The 21527-nt window shown below is 44.0% G+C and overlaps 1 protein-coding gene across 1 annotated transcript in view; it reads left to right on the top strand.

The window, feature by feature from the left end:
* The window catches only part of LOC310931879 (BICD cargo adaptor 2), a gene marked incomplete at its 5' end in the record, with an annotated part of 61217 nt that extends 41991 nt beyond the window's left edge, over positions 1-19226 (top strand). The window contains 8 exons of the mRNA XM_083895118.1: positions 3730-3882; positions 4469-4683; positions 4775-5033; positions 8178-8435; positions 9376-9579; positions 10141-10677; positions 11142-11293; positions 18753-19226. Of these exons, the coding sequence (XP_083751244.1) occupies positions 3730-3882; positions 4469-4683; positions 4775-5033; positions 8178-8435; positions 9376-9579; positions 10141-10677; positions 11142-11293; positions 18753-19143 (2169 nt within the window). The 3' untranslated portion in view covers positions 19144-19226. The remainder of the gene's footprint in view (positions 1-3729; positions 3883-4468; positions 4684-4774; positions 5034-8177; positions 8436-9375; positions 9580-10140; positions 10678-11141; positions 11294-18752) is intronic.
* Between the last annotated feature and the right edge of the window lie 2301 nt (positions 19227-21527).

Here is a 21527-nt window from a genome sequence, read left to right as displayed (position 1 = left end):
TGTACATATTCCATTAACGTTTGCAGCTAGAATAGTCGTTTACCACAATAACAATGTATAGAGTGTATTTATGATTCATTTAATGTTATATTCATTGAAAAAAAAGTGCTTTACCTTCAAAAATAAGGACATTTCTAAGTGAGCCCAATGGTAGTGTACCTCTAACCTGTGTGTAAGGACTCTTAAGGAGTACACACAGATACACAACCTCTGCTCATTATACTTGATGATTTTGTGAGGCATCAGGTCAGTGTAACTCCCACCCCCAGTGCAGTCTCTGGGGGGTTAGGGTTCAGTGTGGCACAGGCAGCGGATGTGAAAACAAAGTGAAAGGTCAAAACCCTGCTGTGCATTGTAATCAGATTGGAGGGGGGACCTTAATCAGTTGCGGTGCTGGCCTGTATTCACCAGCACCGAGCGACAGTGACCCTCCAGCTGAGCCACATAACCCTGACCTGGAAGAGAGCAGCTGGCACAGCTTTGAGTTCAATAAAAGAGAGATACATTTCTGTTTGAGATGATGTTAGAATCTATTTGAAATACTTGTGTATATGTTGGTCTAATTGAGTCCTTTACTGAGACTGATTCACCTCGTTTTTTCATTCAGTTTCCTCACGGTGTAAACACATCGGCTTAGTGGCAGCACTGATCTGTATTAAGCTCATGCATTATTCACTAATGCACCGACCAAGATGGGGGCGAGAACGCCCACGTTCATCAGACATGCGCACAAACAAAATCATGAATATTAATGCACCTTTGACTCAGCTGCGCACATAAAACTGAATTATCACGCCGAGCAAATGAGGAGAGTGCGTATTCTTCATCAACATTAGAGTATTTTGTCCGCTGTTCCTCTCTCGGTGAGCTAAAAAATGAACGAATAAACTCCGGTTACAAATAAATGGAACAAATTGTGTCTTCGTTGTGTGCATTCCTGAGGGAAATTAGATATTTAACTACAAGAAAAATCCACAGTGGTGCATTTTTGGACTCAACGGGAGACCATTAGAATTAAATATTTTGAATGGGTGGTTGAAAGTCTCTGACATGGTAAAAGGAGTTGGAAAACACAGAACAATTATTATTATTATTATTCATTACATTTCTAGAGCGCTTTTCTAGACACCCAAAGACACCATTCTCACTGGTGGGCCCACGGTTGGTGTAGTGGTTAGCATTCTTGCCTTTGCAGCAAGAAAACAAGCAAGAGTTTGCATGTTCTCCCCGTGTGTGTGTGGGTTTTCTCCAGGTTCTCCGGCTTCCTTCCACAGTCCAAAAACATGCGATATGGGGATTAGATGAATTGGTCACTCTAAATTGACCGTAGGTGTGAGAGTGTGAGTGAATGTTTGTTTGTCTCTATATGTGGACCTGTGATGGACTGGCGAACTGTCCAGGGTGTGACCCCGCCTATCGCCCAATGTCAGCTGAGATAGGCACAGCACCCCGCCCCCTCGACCCTCTGGTGGAGGATGAAGCGGTAGTTGATGGATGGGATGGATGGATGGATGGATGGATGGATGGATGGCATTGTCACTGGTGGTGGTAAGCTACATGTAGCCACAGCTGCTCTGGAGCAGACTGACAGAAGCGTGGCTGCCAATGTGCGCCAAACGGCCCCTCCGACCACCACGATCATTCATACATACATTCATCCCATGTTTTTTCCAACTGGAGCTTGAAGTTGTTCCAACCGGGGTTTGAACCCAGAAATTAAAGGGTGTAATCGATAAATTTGCAACAACTGGGACACATACCGAGTGTGTTGCCTTTTGCACATTACAGGCATCAGGACACCCTTCATCACCGACTCTGTTTCAGGGAGTAATCGCGGCCGTGTTCGCTCTCAGTGAGGCAGTTGCTTCCGAAAGTACACAAAGTGAAAGCCCCGCCCTCTCTGCAGAGGCTGAAATGATGGAGAGCCGGGATGGTGAGTGATGCAGCGACAGCAGGAGAGGACGGGGGGCCACCAGGATCGGAACGCTAATTGTCCCTCTGGTATTAGGATATTGCTGCCATGTTCTTGTCAGGGAAGGACACACACACACACACACGCATGCAAATCCTGTCTGTACACACACTACTCTTATCTTTCTGTCTCATACATGTAAATCTAAACATATTATTCATGAAATGACAGCACCGGCTGCTGTGGGATCAGAGTTTTGCCGCACCCACACACACACACACACACACACACACACACACACACACACACACACACACACACACTCTACAGGTGACACGCTCACTTGCACACATGACCATTCAAGGTCAGTTCAAAGACGTCAGAAACACACACACAGATCTGTTTCACGTGCTCACTCTTCTCTTTCTCACATTACACACACACATACACACGTTTGGTTTATTTGATTGAAAACAGAGCGAGAGGCCCGATCTCCTTCAGTGAGTATCCACCAGGGCTGTTTCTAGCTGTTTTGGGGCCGTATGCGAAATACTATTTGGGGGCCCCTAAAGTTAAAGATTCCTAAATTTTTCTGATTACCCCAAAAACACTTACATGCTTTGCAAATATATGCATAATGAATGCATCCAATACTTGCAAATAAAGACAGGTACTTTTAATTCCCAAAAATATAATAAAATATGAGTCTAAACTTGCAGTTTGGGGGCCCCCTGGTGGCTGTGGGGCCCTATGTAGCTGCATAGTCCGCATATAGCAAGAAACAGCTCTGGTATCCACTTACTTCAGAGCTCTTATCTCCCCTCACACCCGTAAGTTGCACGGGATGCACAATACGATTTTGGGATGGGAGGGTGCTGACAAACCTCGAACGGAGCAGCATGGGTGGGTTAAACGGGGAGGCGATGGATTGTATCGCGAGGACACAGGTGATGATCGGATCCTTCTACAAGTGGGGGAAGGGCACGCCTCCTACCTCTCTCTCTCTCGCACTTTATATAATTAATGTCGCCTTCCCGGAGCAGCAGTGCACGGCCAGAGTTTGCAATGCACATGTGCTAACTCATCTGTGATGCTTCGCTGGCTTGTTGACACAGTTTAATGGCGTTGTTTGTTTTTCCCACTCCATTAACTGAGATTGCTGTGTATTCCCCCGTGTTGACCTTGAATTTCAGGGAATCTTGTTGCGGTGTCGTGGTAGAATTTACACCGGGCATTCTTGGTCATCGCAGAACAGTAAACAGAGGGACTTTGCACTGTTACTGCTGATTAGAATTCACGGTAAAGCTGTAGTAACCCTAGGGTTAGGGTTAGGGTTAGTAGCGGTGTGTTATGAATGCTGTGTTGCCTGTCGACATCCCAAAGCCCGTCTTTGTCGATCACTCAAGATCACTGCTCTACAAAGGCTTTTCAATAAAGTAGTATAGAGTTTCTGATTTCCACCGCACCACATGATCAAAACGCTTCTTCCAGTTTCCCTATCCCTGCTGACCTACAAAATAATTTGTCCTCGAAAATTCAGCTGTGAGTGAGCTTTCATCATGGCAGAAAGAAATTAGGATATAGTATGTTTGGTGTCACAAGAGCTGGCAGACTGAGTGTTCTAGTCATGGCCGTTTGCCTGGAAAGACACGTGGTTACTCCTCGTCTCAAGCTCACACACCACCACAGGTTTGACCAGATGGGAGAGCTTTCTTAATCTGGCCAAATTTAAAGTGTTAGAGAGGCAATGTGACAAAAAAAAATAAAAAAATAAAAATCACTGTGATCACAGCTCCTTTCTTCTCTTGTCTCTACAGAACAGCCAGATGGTGGAGCTCCAGAGGAATCAGCTGCGCGACGACATCAAGGAGTACAAGTTCCGGGAGGCTCGCCTCCTGCAGGACTACACCGAGCTGGAGGAGGAGAACATCTCGCTGCAGAAGCAGGTCTCCGTGCTCAAACAGAGCCAGGTGAGGAATGAGCAGCAAAGTCTCAATCCTGCAAATAAATGCCACCTAAAAATGAGGAGGGGTGGTTTTGGGAAAACGTGAAGAACGTCCCCTTTTTGATAAATGTCCCCTGATTGCTGGTTGTTATCATCATGTCGTCTCTTCAGCGAGACCTAATTATAAAGGTAGCTTCAGGCATTTAGTCTTTTCTTTTTTTAAATATTCAGATTCAATTATGATAATGAAAACGTCCTCTTATACAGTAAAGAGGTTTATTTTTTTCCTGTGCCCATTAACAGGGCTATCATCTGATTGTGTGTGTTTGAATAATTATGTCTTTGTTTTATTCAAATGGGGGAAAAAAACAAATTTCCAAGAATTTCCAAGTAGAATATTTCAATTTATGGTGGCTTTTGTGCTTGAGCAGTGAATTCTCTTTCCATGTTTTTTGTTGTTTGGATTGTTCCCTTTATTCATCATAAGCTTCTCCCTTTAGTAACCAATATAAAAAGGGTTCAGCATATAAATTAGAGAAGAAATTAAGTGGATATATTCCGGACATTATCATGGTTATGATCGTTGCATTTAAATCCTTCTTTTTTCCCAGGTGGAGTTTGAGGGTTTGAAGCACGAGATCCGTCGCCTGGAAGAGGACACTCAGTTCCTCAACAGCCAGCTGGAGGATGCCATCCGCCTGAAAGAGATTGCTGAGCGTCAACTCGGCGAGGCCCTGGAGACCATCAAGACCGAGCGTGAGCTGAAGGCTTCCCTGAGGAAAGAGCTGTCCCACTACATGAGCATCGGAGACTCTCTGTATCACAGGTGAATGGAGCGCAAACACGATGGTTTCGCCAGCTTCGCCGCCCTCTCTAATGAATGCTAAATGACACGCCGTTCCCTCGTTCTCCCACAGCCCACTCAGCATCTCCCTGGACGGCCTCAAGTTCAGTGACGACGCCGCGACCGAGCCCAACAACGACGAGGCTCTCCAAGGGTACGAGAGCGGGTACGAGAGCGGCTTCGCCAAGCTGGCCAACGCCATCGCCGACGACAACCGCGTCTCAACGCCAAGGAAGGAAGGCCTGTTCTTTCCCGTGCCCAGCCTCGTGGACGACCTGCTCAGCGAACTGAACATCTCAGAGATACAGAAGCTCAAACAGCAGCTGATACAGGTGTGTTTTTCACCTACCACTGAAATTGGGTTGGGGTTGGGGTTATGGTTATGGTTATGGTTATGGTTATGGTTATGGTTATGGTTATGGTTATGGTTATGGTTGGGGTTATGGTTGGGGTTGGGGTTGGGGTTGGGGTTGGGGTTGGGGTTGGGGTTATGGTTAGTTGGGGTTGGGGTTAGTTGGGGTTGGGGTTGGGGTTAGGGTTATGGTTAGGATTGGGCTTGGGGTTAGGGTTAGTTAGGGCTATGGTTGGGGTTAGGGTCAAGAGCACCATCTTGATTAAATCAATACTTACCATCCATTTACTGACGCTCACAATCAGTAGATTAAAGAGGCTGGTGCTCTTATGATTGTGTAAGTAGTGTTATTTGAGTTGACTTTTGTTGTACCGATACCGATTATTAGTCGTCATGGAGGTCGATAACCAACATTTGGAGCCGAAATCACATTTTTGCAGTAAAAGTGAAAATATTGGCGTCCAAATTTTGAATAATACAAACACCAACACAACAACAACTCCGTTTAAATGCCTTTAAGCATATGCTTATTAATTTTTTAACAGATTAATTTAACAGATTTTTTGTCTTATGAAGTTAAATGAAAATTCAAACTAAATAGCTCCCTAAAGTTTTCCAAAATTTCAATATAACTGAAATGTTATATGATCTTTCACTTATCTTTGTTTTAAGTTCAAACAAAAGCAAAAGGAGTGTGCAGGGAGTTCCCAGGGTTAGCAGTGTCTCTTATAAAGTTAACTGAAATTTTAAATAAATAAATAAATTGATCTCTTATCGGCCATCGGATTAAAAAAGAAAAGCCTGATGCCTATATGTGTCAAAATGCCGAATATCAGCACCGATAATCAGTCTATCCCTAGCTTAAATACAACACAAAACCATTATTTCCATATAGATACAGGGCTTTGAAGAAAGATATTTTTAGTTTATGAATATTTTCTTGCACCGCTAACCTATATTACAAGACATTGCTGAGACGTCTTTGCTTGTTTCCATCTTCCTAACACAACCCAGATTGAGAGTAATTAACTCGAGTGAGTGAGTGAGTGAGTCAGTCCAAGTGTTTGGGCTACATCCTGACCCAGTGTCACTGCAGGATTTTAAATCCTTTTATAGCTAAGTTAATCCACGGAGACGCACGCCCTACAGGTGCGGCTGGGCTGTGAAACAGCGGGTGGTGGTGGCACCAAAGGACCTGCCATCTGCTCGCTCATCAACCTCATCGTTGTGCCCGATTGGGCGCCATGGTTACCAGGAAGTAATGGAAACCTGTGGATAATAATTGTTTAGAGGGATTAAGGATTTTCAGATTCTGTGTTCATGCGTGGACTTGAAGTTGCCTTGGTGTCGCCCTGCTATCTTCATTCGTTGTGGTTGTAGTGAGCCTGACTGACCATTGTGTTGGTGAAGTGGCAGTTCAAGGTTTTATACGGGTCATTCCACAGTAATCAGAGCACAGGAAACAAGAAGTTTCCTTTACTCGCTCAGCCGTGCTCTCACGCCTTATCTCACTCTATTGATTTTGTCCTCAGTGTTCAGTAACATATCAAGGTTCCTGGTCTTCACTCCTGAAAACAACATCCAGCACAGATTATGTAGTCGCTGGCTTAACGTTACAGTGTATAAAAAAAGAGCAGTATTTCATGGGCAGAGTGGTAATTGACAGAACTTGAATATAGTACCGATATGTCCACATATCGTTAGCCTAATAGCATAATTGCCTGTCATTTCTTGGTAATTGTGATATAACTCTACCAATGTGCTTGCTAAAAAAATTTGTTATTTCTTGTTTTCCAAAAAGTTGTCTTAGGCAACTATGCTATTAGGCTAACGATATACGGAAGAGGATTAGCGCCATTTGAGTTCTGACTTTATTCTGAGAATTCTGACTTTAGTCTCAGAATTTTGACATTATACTGAGAATTCTGACCTTAAACTCAGAATTCTGACTTTATTCTCAGAATTTTGACTTTATTCTCAGAAGTCTGACTTTATTCTCATACTTTTGACTTTATTCTCAGAAGTCCGACTTTATTCTCATACTTTTGACTTTATTCTCAGAATTCATACTATAAAACACAGAATTCTGACTTTAAAGTCATTTAAACTCAGAAGTCTGACTCTAAACTCAGAAGTCTGACTTTATTCTCAGAAGTCTGACTTTATTCTCATAGTTCTGACTTTATTCTCAGAAGTCTGACTTTATTGTCAGAATTCAGACTTTAAACTCAAAATTCTGACTATAAACTCAACATTCTGACTTTAAACTCAGAATTTTGACGTTATACTCAGAATTCTGACTTTAAACTCAGAATTCTTACTATAAAACGCAGAATTCTGAGTTTAAAGTCCTTTAAACTCCGAATTCGACTTTATTCTCAGAAGTCTGACTTTATTCTCAGAATTCTGACTTTAAACACAGAATTCTGAATTTATTCTCAGAAGTCTGACTTTATTCTCAGAAGTCTGACTTTATTCTCAGAAGTATGACTTTAAACTCAGAACTACGGGTGCCCAGAATTCTGAGAGTTAAAGTCAGAACTCGGTACCCATAAGTATGTTTGTATAAGTGTATAATTGCTTTATAAATCCTTCGGGTTTTGTAGCCTTAAAACTAACCTTTTTACTATATGTACCTTATGCAAGACTTTGCCATTTTGCACATTCATGAACACAAACATGTAAATATCAAAGCTTGAGATATCTTTGAAATGTATCTTCATTTTAAATGTTGTACTAAAAATGTATTCAGGGTGAGGAGGACACACATTTTTCATGTGACTTAACAGATAAGCTTCTGAAATAGCTCCGTGCTTATATCAGCACAAATGTGTGTGTGTGCATGTGTGTGTAAGATGAGAAACCAAGTGTCTGCCAATGCTGAGCTGAACTGATTCCAGCAAACAGCCAAGGTCACCCTGACTCTGATGCCAGGCTCCTGGGCGAACTTCACATACTCTGGCAGTCGTAACAGAGACACCGCATGACAAACATTTAAACGTTGATTTAAAATGATTTGTTCGGTTCCACGTAAGAATCCCTGCCATTATCTGGTTAACCAAGAAACCGTTGTGTAATAACCGAAGCATGACCTCAGCATCATGTCCACATCTCTCCTCTTCAGATGGAGCGAGAGAAGGTCAACCTGCTGTCCACCCTGCAGGATTCCCAGAAACAGCTCGAGCAGGCGCACGGCGCTCTGTCGGAGCATCAGGAGAAGGTCAACCGTCTCACGGAGAACCTCAGTGCCATTCGCAAGCTCCAGGCCAGCAAGGAGCGCCAGTCTGCCCTGGACAACGAGAAGGAACGCGACAGCCACGAAGACGGAGACTACTACGAGGTGGACATCAACGGACCTGAGATCCTGGAGTGCAAGTACAAGGTAACGTCACCTGATAGTTGAGAACTGAGTTTTTAATAGTTTTTAATAGTGGGCTTGGGCACGTTAACTGCGCCAACGTTAACGCACATTAACACATAATGCGTTTCCATGACAACTGATCAGAAAAAGATGCGCGTCACGTCCTGTTTACGCGACTCCTGATTGTTAAAATGGGTCTCTAAAGTAATGCTAAAGTTTAAAATCTGAGGCACACATACGCAGTACACGGGTACGCTGGTTATTTGTAGCGCTGCTCTTTTCGTTTAATAAACAGACCACTCCAGTTCCACTGTAGGTGCACTAACGACGCTAATGGAGCTAACGTGGCTAACAGTGCTAACTAGTAAACGGTGCCTGGACTGTGCCACGTCACGCACGTCTTTTTCCGGTCAGTCTTTATGGAAACACATTATGCGTTAACGTGGTTAACGCTGTTAACTGCAGCTAACGTGACCAGAACTAGTTTTTTTTACTAGTGCTGTGCAAAAGTAAAAAAAAAACGCATGACACGTTGCATGACGCATGACAACTGACCGGAAAAAGACACGAATGACGTCATTTTTACATGCCGCAACACCGGAGTCCAGGCATCGTTTACTAGTTAGCTCCGTTAGCTGCATTAGCTCCTTTTAGCGCCGATTAGCGCACCTACAGTGGAACTGGAGCGGTCTGTTTATGAAAGGAAAAGAGCAGCGCTACAAATAACCAGCGTACCTGTGTACTGCGTATGTGTGCCTCTGTTTTTAAAGTTTTAGCGTTACTTTAGAGACTCATTTTAACATATCGGGAGTCACGTAAACATGACGTCACGCTCGTTTTTTTCTGGTCAGTCGTCATGGAAACGTGTCATGCGTTTACATTGACGTCGTTAAACGCCGTTGACGCGTTAACGTTCGACAACTCTATTTTTTGCAATTCACAATTGATGTCGTCTTGTCAGGTGGCTGTGTCCGAGGCAGGAGAGCTGAAGGAGGAACTGAAGACTCTGAAAACAGAATATCAGGCTTGTCAGTCACGCTACGAGGAAGAGCGCACCCGCCTGGAGATCGATGTCACGACACTGGGAGAGAAGCTGGCGACTTTGGAGAAAACGAGTCTGACAGAGAGAGACGAGAAGACTAAGATGGAGAAGGAGCTGCGCAAGGTGAGATGTTGTCTCTGACGTGATGCTGAATCAAGACACTGATGTTTTCATGAAAGTACACTACCGTTCAAAAGTTTGGGGTCACCTTTGCAATTTTTTGGGGTTTTCCATTAAAAGTCACACTTTTATTCATCAAATGAGTTTCAAAATGAATAGAAAATATAGTCAAGACATTGACGAGATGAGAAATAATTAATTTTTATTCAAAATAATCATTTTGCTCTTTCGTCAAAGAACCAGCAAAACTGTTTTCAGCTGTGCTAACATCATTGCACAAGAGTTTTCTAATCATCCAATAACCTTCCAACACCATTAGCAAACACAATGTACTATTAGAACACAGTGAAATGGGCCTCTGTACACCTATGTACATATTCCATTAAAAACCAGACGTTTGTAGCTAGAATAGTCTTTTACCACATTAACAATGTATAGAGTGTATTTATGATTCATTTAATGTTATATTCATTGAAAAAAAGTGCTTTTCCTTCGAAAATAAAGAAATTTCTAAGTGAATTTTGAAACTTTTGAACGGTAGTGTAACATGTGATTCTTCCTCAGCTCAGCGACGTGGCAGGCGAGTCCCAAGGTAGCCTGAGCGTGGCTCAGGACGAGCTCGTCACCTTCAGTGAAGAACTGGCCACCCTCTACAACCACGTCTGCATGTGCAACAACGAGACGCCCAACCGCGTCATGCTCGACTTCTACAAGCAAGGCAAAGGTGGACGTAGCAGCCCAGAGGGACGCGGCCGCCGCTCTCCCATCCTGCTCACCAAGGGCCTGTTCCCTGAGCCTGTGAAGACGGACCTCGGTGACGGGGCCCCTTCCCTGCCCTCGCCTGTGTCCGACCACCGCCGCGAGCCCATGAACATCTACAACCTGGTGGCCATCATCAGGGACCAGATCAAGCACCTTCAGCTCGCCGTGGACCGCACCACCGAGCTGTCGCGCCAGAAGGTGGCCTCTCTGGAGCTCGGCACCGTGGCGGACAAGGACAAGGAGGCCTGCATGGAGGAGATCCTCAAATTAAAATCCCTGCTGAGCACCAAGAGGGAGCAGATTGCAACGCTGAGGACTGTCCTCAAGGCCAACAAGCAGGTCAGTTCTTCTGTTTTTTCTCAGTCGACAAGAGACAAACGACAAAAAGTGTGAGCTATTTCAGGTTCTATTCAGCTGTCGCAGCAAATGTGATGCAAACAAGACGTGTGACAAACACTGGAGACTGCAGTCTTACGGTGCCAGCTGCTCCGAGTCTCTCTGTATATAGGGTTTGGCGAACAGCCGTCCGCAGCACAAAGAACCATCACACAGTGACAGTGTGTGTGTATGCAGTTGCCGTTGGTAGCCTTTTAAATATGTGTGTGGTCACTCGGTGACCACTAGAGCATGCAAACATGAAACCCCCACATAAACCACACACCTATGACACAGACCACATCGTCTGACACGTGACCTAAAATAATAGCTCATGTGGTTCATATTAATAGAGAATTAGGTAGAAATCTTGCAACAGGAAGTACATCCACGGTCCGTTCTGACCGTTCCATCTCGTCCCCCCACAGACGGCTGAAGTTGCTCTGGCCAACCTGAAGAGCAAGTACGAGAACGAGAAGGCCATGGTGACCGAGACCATGATGAAGCTGAGGAACGAGCTCAAAGCCCTGAAGGAGGACGCCGCCACGTTTTCTTCTCTCCGAGCGATGTTCGCCACACGGTAAGAAACGTGTCTCCTCTATCATTAAAGCGGACCTAGACCGGAACTTCCAATTAATGCAGTTTTTTAGTGTGTATCTGCGTCATTACCTTGTTTATGAAGCCCTGAAGTTTCGAAACAAACAGTTCAGCCACTGCTGAGAACGCTGTGTTTTATTGTAATCTCGGGCTCAGCGAGATCTCTGAAAAAACCTGGTCCGGTTACGTAAACATCGGTTCTCCGGAACAGCAGATCCTCCTGCTCCGGGCACTAGTCCGGGCACATCTGGTTGCGTACATTGAACCGCAGAAGAAGAATAGCGTCCGTTGTGGAGATGTTTCACGATCGACAGTGTCTTCTGACTCCGGGTCAAAGTCATTAAGGGACTTTAAACACTGTTAAAACAATGTTTTGATGTAATGAGTAGCAGTGCATCCACCGTTCCAGAGGGGGGAGCTGCGTTTCAGAGAGCGGGTGTGCTGAATATGTCACTTCCGGGTTGAGAGACTTGAGTCTCAAATCTCGCGGCTGGGAAACAGCGTCATAAAAGAGGATTTCTATTGGCTCGTTTACAGCAACTAGGAGGTTTTTGAGCATAAAAACAAGCCAATGTATGTAAGTAGACCTCCATAACTAACATATATGTGCAACAGGACCACTCTATGTGAGCTTTAACACTTCTTTAATACGACACAGTATTCAGTATGGTTGTCGGTCTGGTACTGGTCAACATTACTCGATATTGGACAAGGAAAAAGATGAAATCTAATACAATCCCAATAAATATCATATTATTGCTTCATGAAGCATTGATTATAAAGAGAGACCTTTGCCATAAATGTCTTATGACCATATTATCAGTGAAGAAAATACAAAATTTGTGTCATTTTGGCAAAAAGACTGTATTTTATTGGACTAATATCAGAATTGATTTGGTCATGAAAAATGAAATGAGTATTCTTTGTACACCCACAAACATGAATCCCAACTGTGCTGGTCAATAGGAGATTATAATCTTGATTGATACTCACTACAGAGCACAGAAGGGATCTAATCTGGGTATCATTTGCATCAGTTAAGTCGTGTTTTTGACGATGATATGAAGTGTTGATGCTCGCTAATCTGTTCTGATTCCCTAAAAGAAGCCGGGTCAAAGTGTTCTGCGCATAATCCCACCTCAACTCGGTCTGGATTAACACATTCACCCCCTAAAGTGCTCATAAGCCGCTACCTTGTTTTTGTATTTCTATGTGTGCGTGATTATTGAATGTGAACGTGGGTAACAGGAGAAATGAATCTGGTGAGTCTGTCCACAGTTGGTGACAGACTCACTTTCCTCGAGTTTCCTCTTCATGTCAACTTGTCCTGTAAATATCAGCTGTGGTCCAGATGGTCGAGATACTGAGAAGTACTTTTCCTTGTGCTTTTAAGACTCCTACAACAAAGCTAGAGCTCTTTATAGGAGAGCAAGTGAAGGATATCGAGAGAGGGAGAGAGTATTTTAGAATAAAGGTTGGATCTCGTCTAATATCGTCAGACTCTGTCCCATTTGATGAGATATTTCCCAGATTGAGTGAATCCATCTCTCGATTGATTTCAAACTTGACAGGCGTCTCGCTACGGGCACGAGTAAGCGCAGTGCCAAGTTTGACGTTGTTTGGATAAGCATAAGATATCGGTAAAAAAAGCACACGTTGGCTTTCGCCTGCTCTACTGTAGCCACGCCCCCTCTCACTCACACAACGCTGTGGGCTAAAGAAACTTAACTTGTTCGGATGTCGTGTAGCTAGGTTAATCACAACCTGTTTTTACATATGTTTTTACATATGATGAAGTGCGCTATTATCTTCTAGTACGCCCAGACAGCGTCATTATGCCCATCGTCCGTGATGGCGATAAAACATCGTCCGTCTGTCTACGTGTTATTCGCATATCTCTCGAAACCGAATTGTCCGATTGATTTCAAACTTGACAGGCATCTCGCTACGGGCACCAGTAAGCGCACTGCCAAGTTTGACGTTGTTTGGATAAGTAATGCAAAAGATATCTGTAAAATAAGCACACGTTGGCTTTCGCCTGCTCTACTCTAGCCACGCCCCCTCACACTCGCACATCGCTGTGGGCTAAAAACACACAGAAACACAGATTTTGCAGTAGCGTTACATGATGACTACTACTCCTTGTTGTTCAGTGGAAAAAAATAAGAAATGGGATTGGGCCCAGCTCTGGGAGCTGTTGACACAGACTTTCTGAAAGTGTCTGTGTCTTTAAGCCTCTATTACCAGAGAGACTTAAGATATTACTGACACATGAGAGTTGTTGTTGTTGTTTACCACCTGCATCTCCTCCACTGATGATGATGATGATGTCTCTGCAGCCCGTCTCTGTTCTGCTGCCCATGTTTGAATTATACCCGGCGTGTTTATGGGATTCATGTATTGGTATGTAAATTCCGTCCCAAACAACACACATGGTGAACTCTTTAAAGAGGCTGGGGGGGGGGGGACTCGCTCGGGAGAGGTTTTCCCACACTCCCTCCCCTTTGTGCCCCCGTCCTTCCTCATCGCCAAACAACCATGTTCTCCAGTCATGTGGAAAAGAAAGAAAGAGAGGAAAGGGGCCGGCCTTTGAGTTTAAAGCCCACTACAGGAGCCTCATTTTCAATAACAACACCACTCGGACAAAGTCATTGATGGTGGATTTTGAGAGATGTGGAACGGTCAGATGCAACCATGTGGTGTTTGGAGTGAAAAATGAAAGAAAGAAAGAAAGAGACGTTTTTGGACAGATTAAAACGACAGGAGATTCATTTTGTGAGACATAAGTGTGAGTGTTCCATTGTTTCTCCAGCTGCAGTCTCTGGTGTCAAGTCAGCTCCAGCCTCTAACATTCCTGAGACATGCCTCGACATGCTTTGCCGTCCCCTGTATTCATTAACAGTCAAACCGAGTCACGTTTCCTCCTCAAACGCATACACCCGGAGTTCTGTTGTGAGCTGTTGTGAGGTTTTCTCTCCATGATTGTTCCTTTCATTCTCTTATTGTTAACCTCCTTCCCCATACCATGATAATCCATTCCCACCGCGACCAATCGGGCTCCAGACAAGCCCCGAGGTTGCTGTTGTGCGTACGTGTTGTTGAAAGCAGTATTGATTACGAACCACGAACCACTCCGTCGTCGTCATCAGGGCTGCAACGATTACTCGAGTGATTCGAATAACTCCATGACAAAAGTTCCTTGTATTCGTTTAATTCCTATCTCGCGCGGCCTGTTCAGCGTAGGGGTCATTGTTCCACACGGACCGTTTTAGCAGACGCACACCGCACATCCACTGTCCAAAGTGTGGGACCATTTCACGCTTTAAACGAGAAGCCAACGAGGTGCAGTGTAACCACTGCAAACGACAACTGGCGTAACCACAACAGCACGTCCTCAATGATTCAGCATCTGAGTTGCTAACGCTGCCGGCGCGTGCTAACGTATACATTGATGTTAGCTGAATTTATGTAGCGTACTGGGACTGCAGCTATCGAATATTTTTTTGTGTTTGGCGTCCTGGATTAATCAAAAAATAATCGGTCGAATACTCGATGACAAAAACGTTCGATAGCTGCAGCCCTAGTTGCCGTCACATGTTGCAGCACAACCTCGTGCAGCCACAAACGCCACAGTAAGTCATCACAGTAAGAGTCAAATAAAGTGGCTCTTTGTGAATCAGTGTATGCGACGACTGGCGATTCCTCAAAAGGCCGCAGCAGACGCCTCCCTGCCACCATTGTGACACCACCACACCCCATAAGCAGCTCCAAAAAGGCTCCTATTGTATCTCCTCCAGTCCATGGAATAGACTTTTTGTTTTGTTTTGGTTTTTTTCCTGGGAGAAAATGCCCCCCTTCCATGTAAGAGTGCCCTGAACCGTCTGCTAGCCCCCCCCCCTCCCCCCTCCCTGTCTATTCCCAGGTCACCCCCCGTCTCAAACTGGGTTTAATGAAGCCAGCGCTGATCCCTGTTGTCTGGGTGTGTGTGTCCCACTGGGAATCAAGCTGCATACACAAGAGGGGAGGGAATGGTTTACATTTGTGTGGTGGTCTGACAGAGGGGTTAAAGGTCACATGGCTCTCAGCCACGTGCAGCCACACACACACCCAAACACCCACACACACACACACACACAATAAAAACATCTGCAGATACTTGTGTTTTTGATTCTTAGGGCTTGATTTTATCCAATCCAACTTTATTTGTAAAGCACTTTAAAAACAACCACAGTGAACCCAAAGTGCCGTATACGGAACAATAAATAAAACACAGAGTAAACAAAAAGCACAAAAGCTCACAAGAGGCACCTAAAATAACAACATTTACACAAATCTTAAGCAAGAAGCTGGAGAAATTCTCTCCTGCAACCCATCTGTGCCTCCAGACAGAAAAGACAGGAATAGAGAAACAATTTATTGGATCAAAGAATCTCAGGATGTCAGTAATGAAATTGATTTTTTTGACATAATGGTAAATTAATACAGATAAAATAACAACAGTTCTCGCGTGCTCCTTGGGAAAATGACAGTTATTGCTCGAGGACGTTTGAATTAGAATTAATTAATTACATAATGACATAAGTGAAATGTCTTCATTCTTGTGGTTTCTCTGAGGCCACAATTGTTTTCAGACTCTCTCTCTCCTCTCGCCGCAGGTCAGGGCGTTCACTTCACCACGTGAAGTAAATACTTTTCTTTTACAGAGCGATAAAAAGGAGCAGGGTGAGGCTTTCAACCAGGTCCAGCACACCTGTTTACAGTTTACCTGACATTTTTAAAACTGAAATAGTGCTAAATAAAAACGTCTAAAAGTCAGAATAACACATCCGGATTATAGATACGTATGATGTGTGTATATATATGTATATGTACGATGTGTATATATATGTATGTCTGTGTATATGTATGTAAATATATATATACACATATACGTTTATATGTGTGTGTGTATATGTATATATGTGCGTGTATATATATTTTTATGTATGTGTGTATGTATATATGTGTATATGTATATACTTTATATATATATGTGTGTGTATATATGTATATGTATACTTTATATATATATATATATGTGTATATATGTGTGTATATATACATATGTGTATATGTATGTATATATGTATATGTATATATGTATATACTTTATATATGTGTATATATGTATACGTATATGTGTATACTTTATATATATATATGTGTATATATGTGTGTATATATACATATGTGTATGTGTATGTGTATATGTATATATATATATATACAGTATGTATGTGTATATATGTATATGTGTATACTTTATATATGCGTTTATATGTGTGTATATGTATATACTTAATATATTTGTGTATATATATATATATATATACACACATACATGTATATATACGCTCACTAACATCACCATCCCCTCCGTGTGTCATTCATTAACTCATATCGCTTTGTCAGCAACACAGAAAAGTCTGGATGATCCAGACGGGCGTAGAGAAAGTGACAGATGCAGCAGCAGCAGAGGGGAAAAGCTTGAGAGGAAGAGAGATAAAGATCCTGCAGAGAGGACTCGACTGAAAGAGAGAGTAGGAGGAGGGAGAGCAAAGTAATGAGAAAACTGGGAGGATGGAGAGTGGAGATGCCTCACCGTCACCTCACCATCCAGTCCTGGTGACCCACTTTTATAGCTGTCCATTCTGAGGCACGCATGCATACAAGGAAAGAGCAGAGAGGCAGACGATGTGGTAGCGCCGCAGTGCAGCAGCAACTAATATGTAGCATATTGGATATTTAACACGTGTGCAGGTGATGGGAGTTGATTTCACCGTGCAGATCAGGTGTGAGCCACATTCCTCTGCTCTCTCAGTCCCCAATTCTGGTTTTCCTCCCTCGTCTGGTCGTACGTCTGCTGCTCAGGTGACGCACGAGGGATCTTCCCGGCGTGACCCTCGGGTTAATGCGTTCATCCTTTGTTTATGTTACTTATTCTTAACTTGCACATACAGTCCTCGTATTATTCAGGGAGGACGTAAGCTTCGCCGCGACGTCTCGTCAGTGTCTGCACAGCAGAAATGTACTGCGTGAACCCCTAAAGCGTGGTTTTTCATCATGTAGTCGGTATTTAAGACATTTAAATTACAAATTTGGTGGTTGTAGAATGTGGACGTTGTTATTCCTGAAGCTTCTGTCAGAGTTATTGTTGTATCTCCGCTCAAGTCCTCAAATTAATATTAAAGTTGGTGAAGTTTGGTGCAGTGTCCTCCTGACGCATCTGATAAAACCACAGCAGCACCAGTGCAGGAGCTCCTCTCCAGCTCATCAGGGTCTGCACTGTGCAGCTCAGGGGCTCCATCTAGTGGCGGAAGGGAACTGTGGTACCGGGAGAAAGGTCATGGTGGAAGAGTGCCTGTCTTTCCATTGCTGCTCGTCTTTTTCCATAGAGCCTAAAAAGAAATTTAGTATAGGATTAGGATCAAAATGGGTCAAATCGGTCAAAATTATTTAATTCTTAAAGGTGCCATTTGTAAGAATGTGGCCAAAAACGGTTACTACATTCAAATTCAAAATACAGAGGTCTTTTAGGTTTCGTTTTCTGACGTAACTGGCAACCCACGGTTCCTCGGCAGCTGAGACTCTACTGACTGCAATGATTGGTAGATGGCGGTAGGTGGCGCCACATGCCAAAACATGATTTCAAAACATAAACATGATTTGCAGTCTGCAAAATATTTTTTTTAATGCAAATATTTTGGCTGCACTGTTGTTGTTGGCGAGTTAAGTTTGTTATATGAACATTATTCCTGAGTCTCTGTGACATATTAGGAGGATTTTATGGCCAGTTGCTTTAGATTTATTACATAATGCACCTTTAAATATATAAGCAATAATAATAGGTGAATGAAAAATGAAAAAAAATCCTCTATATTTTACGTGTGTGAATGGTAAATGAAGCACAATATTCCAGATATTGCACTTATTTTTCTCAGGAAATGTCGTTGTTACGAGTTCTTGTTGTTTATAGGCTATTATGCTATTATTTTATCGGACCGGCTCACATGAAATCAAATTTTGCTGCTATTTATGTCCTCTGAACTAAAACTTTCTTATATAATGTTTTATTTGATATTATTAGAGGCAGCACGGTTGGTGTAGTGGTTAGCACCTGTGTACAGGTGGGTTTTCTCTGAGTTCCCAGTTTCCTCCCACAGTCCAAAAACATGCAATATGGGGATTAGGTAAAATGGACACTCTAAATCGACCGTAGGTGTGAGAGTGAATGGTTATTTGTCTCTTAATGTGTCCATGCGATGGACTTACGAATTGTCCAGGACGAACCAGACCCTCCTGTGGAAGATAAAGCAGTAGATGGTAAATTACTGATTATTGTTTATTTATGAGTCAAATACATTTCTGACTCTCCGTCTTCCCCCTCTCTGTGTCTCCCGCAGCTGTGACGAGTACGTGACCCAGCTGGACGAGATGCAGAGGCAGCTCGCCGCCGCCGAGGACGAGAAGAAGACCCTCAACTCGCTGCTGCGCATGGCCATCCAGCAGAAGCTGGCGCTGACGCAGCGCCTCGAGGACCTGGAGTTCGACCACGAGCAGACCCGCCGCGGCGGCACCGGCACGCGCTCCAAGGCCCGCAGCAAGGCGGCGGGCAGCAGCAGCATTAGCAGCGGCGGCAGCAGTAGCGTCGTCAACGTCGCCTCCAACAACGTAAGTCAGAGTCTCACCTGCTCTGGCCTCGGCCGCCCGGAGCTCAACAACGCCGTGCCCAACGGCATTCTGGGAGGCCCCGTTGTGTTTTGCAGCGAAAAGTACAAGATCTACTGCGACTGAGGTGTCTGCGATGCAACGGGACTGCTGTGTACAGAGGGGAGGGAGCCAAACCCCCCTCCCTGCCTTAGTGTTAATGAGCCCCACTCGCTCACTCGCTTCGCTCCCTGACCAGGCCTGCGCTCCTCTAGGGACGGCTGCTCGTGTGTGTGTGTGTGTGCTCCTGTCGACGCTTAGGGGAATGCAGATGTGTGTACAGCGAGCTCTAGACGTCTGGACTGTAGTAGACATGTATACACGGCATGATGTGGATTATGAGGCCCTCCCCGTTGTATTAGGGGGCGGGAAGGTTTTTGTGGATATTATGATGATGTGTGTCTATTCTTTCCGCTGTCACGGCGCCGTACGTATGATGTAACGAGTGACGGCTTCTATGCCTGCGTGTCCTGGATGTCGATATGATGCAGAGCATACGGCGTCCTTTGCTCTTTCAGTTCGACTATTATATGGCATTGGTGCTCCTTTGAAACTTAAAAAAGAAACAAACACGCCTCTCTAGGTCCTGGTCCCCCCAGGACTGAGCGGTGTCCAGTCGCACACTGTCTACAATCAGGTCACTCTGAAATGTTTACAAAGACGAAAACAAAAGGAAATTATACAAGAAAAAATATGCAAACTCCCTTTTGCTGTCTTGCCAGGGGAGCAAAGTCTGATTCTACACAGAAATTCAAAACCTCATTGGTGGGTTTTTATTGGGCAGATAAAAAAGGAGCACCATGTGACCACAGGTGTTTTATTTTAGGATCATTTTAAAGTAGTGCTGGGTCGGTTTACGGCATTAATGTTTACGTGACACGGGACCGGAGTCCAGGTAACGTTTACCAGTTAGCTCCGTTTGCTGCGTTAGCTCCTTTAGCTGCGATAACTGCGTTAGCTGCGTTATCTCCTTTAGCCGCGTTATCTCCTTTAGCCGCGTTAGCTCCTTTAGCCGCGTTAGCACCTTTAGCTGCGTTAGCGCCTTTAGTGCCGTTAGCGCACCTACAGTCAAGCTGGAGCGGTCTGTTTATTGAACGAAATAATAAACAGATAGCAGCGCTACAATTAACCAGCGTACTGCGTATGTGTGCAATCTGTTTTTAAAGTTTAGCGTTACTTCAGAGACTCATTTTAACAATCGGGAGTCGCGTAAAACATGACGTCAGTCGTCGTAGACCGTAGCGTAGACCCAGCACTATTTTTTAAAGCTGTGATGATGGTAGCGCGCGCCGATACAGTAGGGTTGTTTAGAATCGCATGGCTTTGCAGCTAAAAAAAACAAAAGCGCGACAGCAAGCTGTTATTTTGTTTTTTTGGAGCTGTTTTTCTGTCGTTGTCAGGTGTGCGGTGCAAGACAAACTCGTGTGCTACAGGGCTCTACATTAAGTAAGAAGTGACTCTGGTGTCTGGCGAGAATACAGCAGGGCAATCGAGTCCGCAAAGTGACCCGCGACGTTGCAAACGGGTTCTGTCAGAGCCATATCGTAAAAGAGCGAGAGAGTTTGACGAATCGTCCTCATACCCAAATTAAGTGCACTTCAGCACAGGTGCCTCAGGTTCTGACTTCAGTTAAAAAAATGGATATCATAATATGAATTACTGTGAACAGAGATACAATATAGTTTTAATTAACAAAGAGGTTTTTTTAAATAAAAGAAAATGAGCACAAATCAATAAGGCACCAACATCTGGATAAAATCTGGCATGGCCAAAGTGCCTGTCGACACAAACACTTGATGTATTTTTTCCCGTCGTTGATGTAAAGCCCTGTCCTCGCGTCTCAACTTCGAGCTAACGCTAATGCTAACCATCTCCTAAAACCCTCTCTCCTCGCATCTCTAATCGCTCTGTCGCCATGACGACCTCCTCTCTCTTGTTTGAGGAGCTTGTTCCCCCAGCATCGCCGCCGCCATCACTCACCCTTTAAATAGAAAGAGGAAAAATGTCAGGTAACGAAACGTCCTCGCATATTTGCCTCTGTGTGTGTGTGAAGTGAAGACCCTCATTGTGCACATGCTCTGTTTCTTACCTTTGCAAAATGGAGGGTCGCTCATTTCTCTTATTTTTTTCTTGTTTTTCCAAGGACAAAGCAAATGTACTGTTCTTTGCATCCACGATAGCTTTAACCCGATTTTCGCTAGCTAGCATTATTACGCAAAAAAAAAATGTGGGGCTCTGGTGTTTAAATCTGTGGATCATAGACACATTAGCTTTACGATGCTAAAAGCAGGGTTGACGACAACGACGACGACAACGACGAGTGAATCCTGCAAGATTTGTCAAATTAGGGGTTGTTTTTTTCTACCTTTACTAAGCTATATATTAAACTCTATATTCTTAATCCAGGATCGAAACCTGCAGGATTCTGTGACAGTATTCCGTCCTCTCTCTCATTTAATCCCAATCCCAAA

Source organism: Microchirus variegatus (genome assembly GCF_963457635.1).
Source record: "Microchirus variegatus genome assembly, chromosome: 9".
NCBI lineage: Eukaryota > Metazoa > Chordata > Actinopteri > Pleuronectiformes > Soleidae > Microchirus > Microchirus variegatus.
The sequence above is the reverse complement of the archived record's forward strand: the minus strand, read 5'-3'. Positions and strand labels throughout refer to the sequence as shown.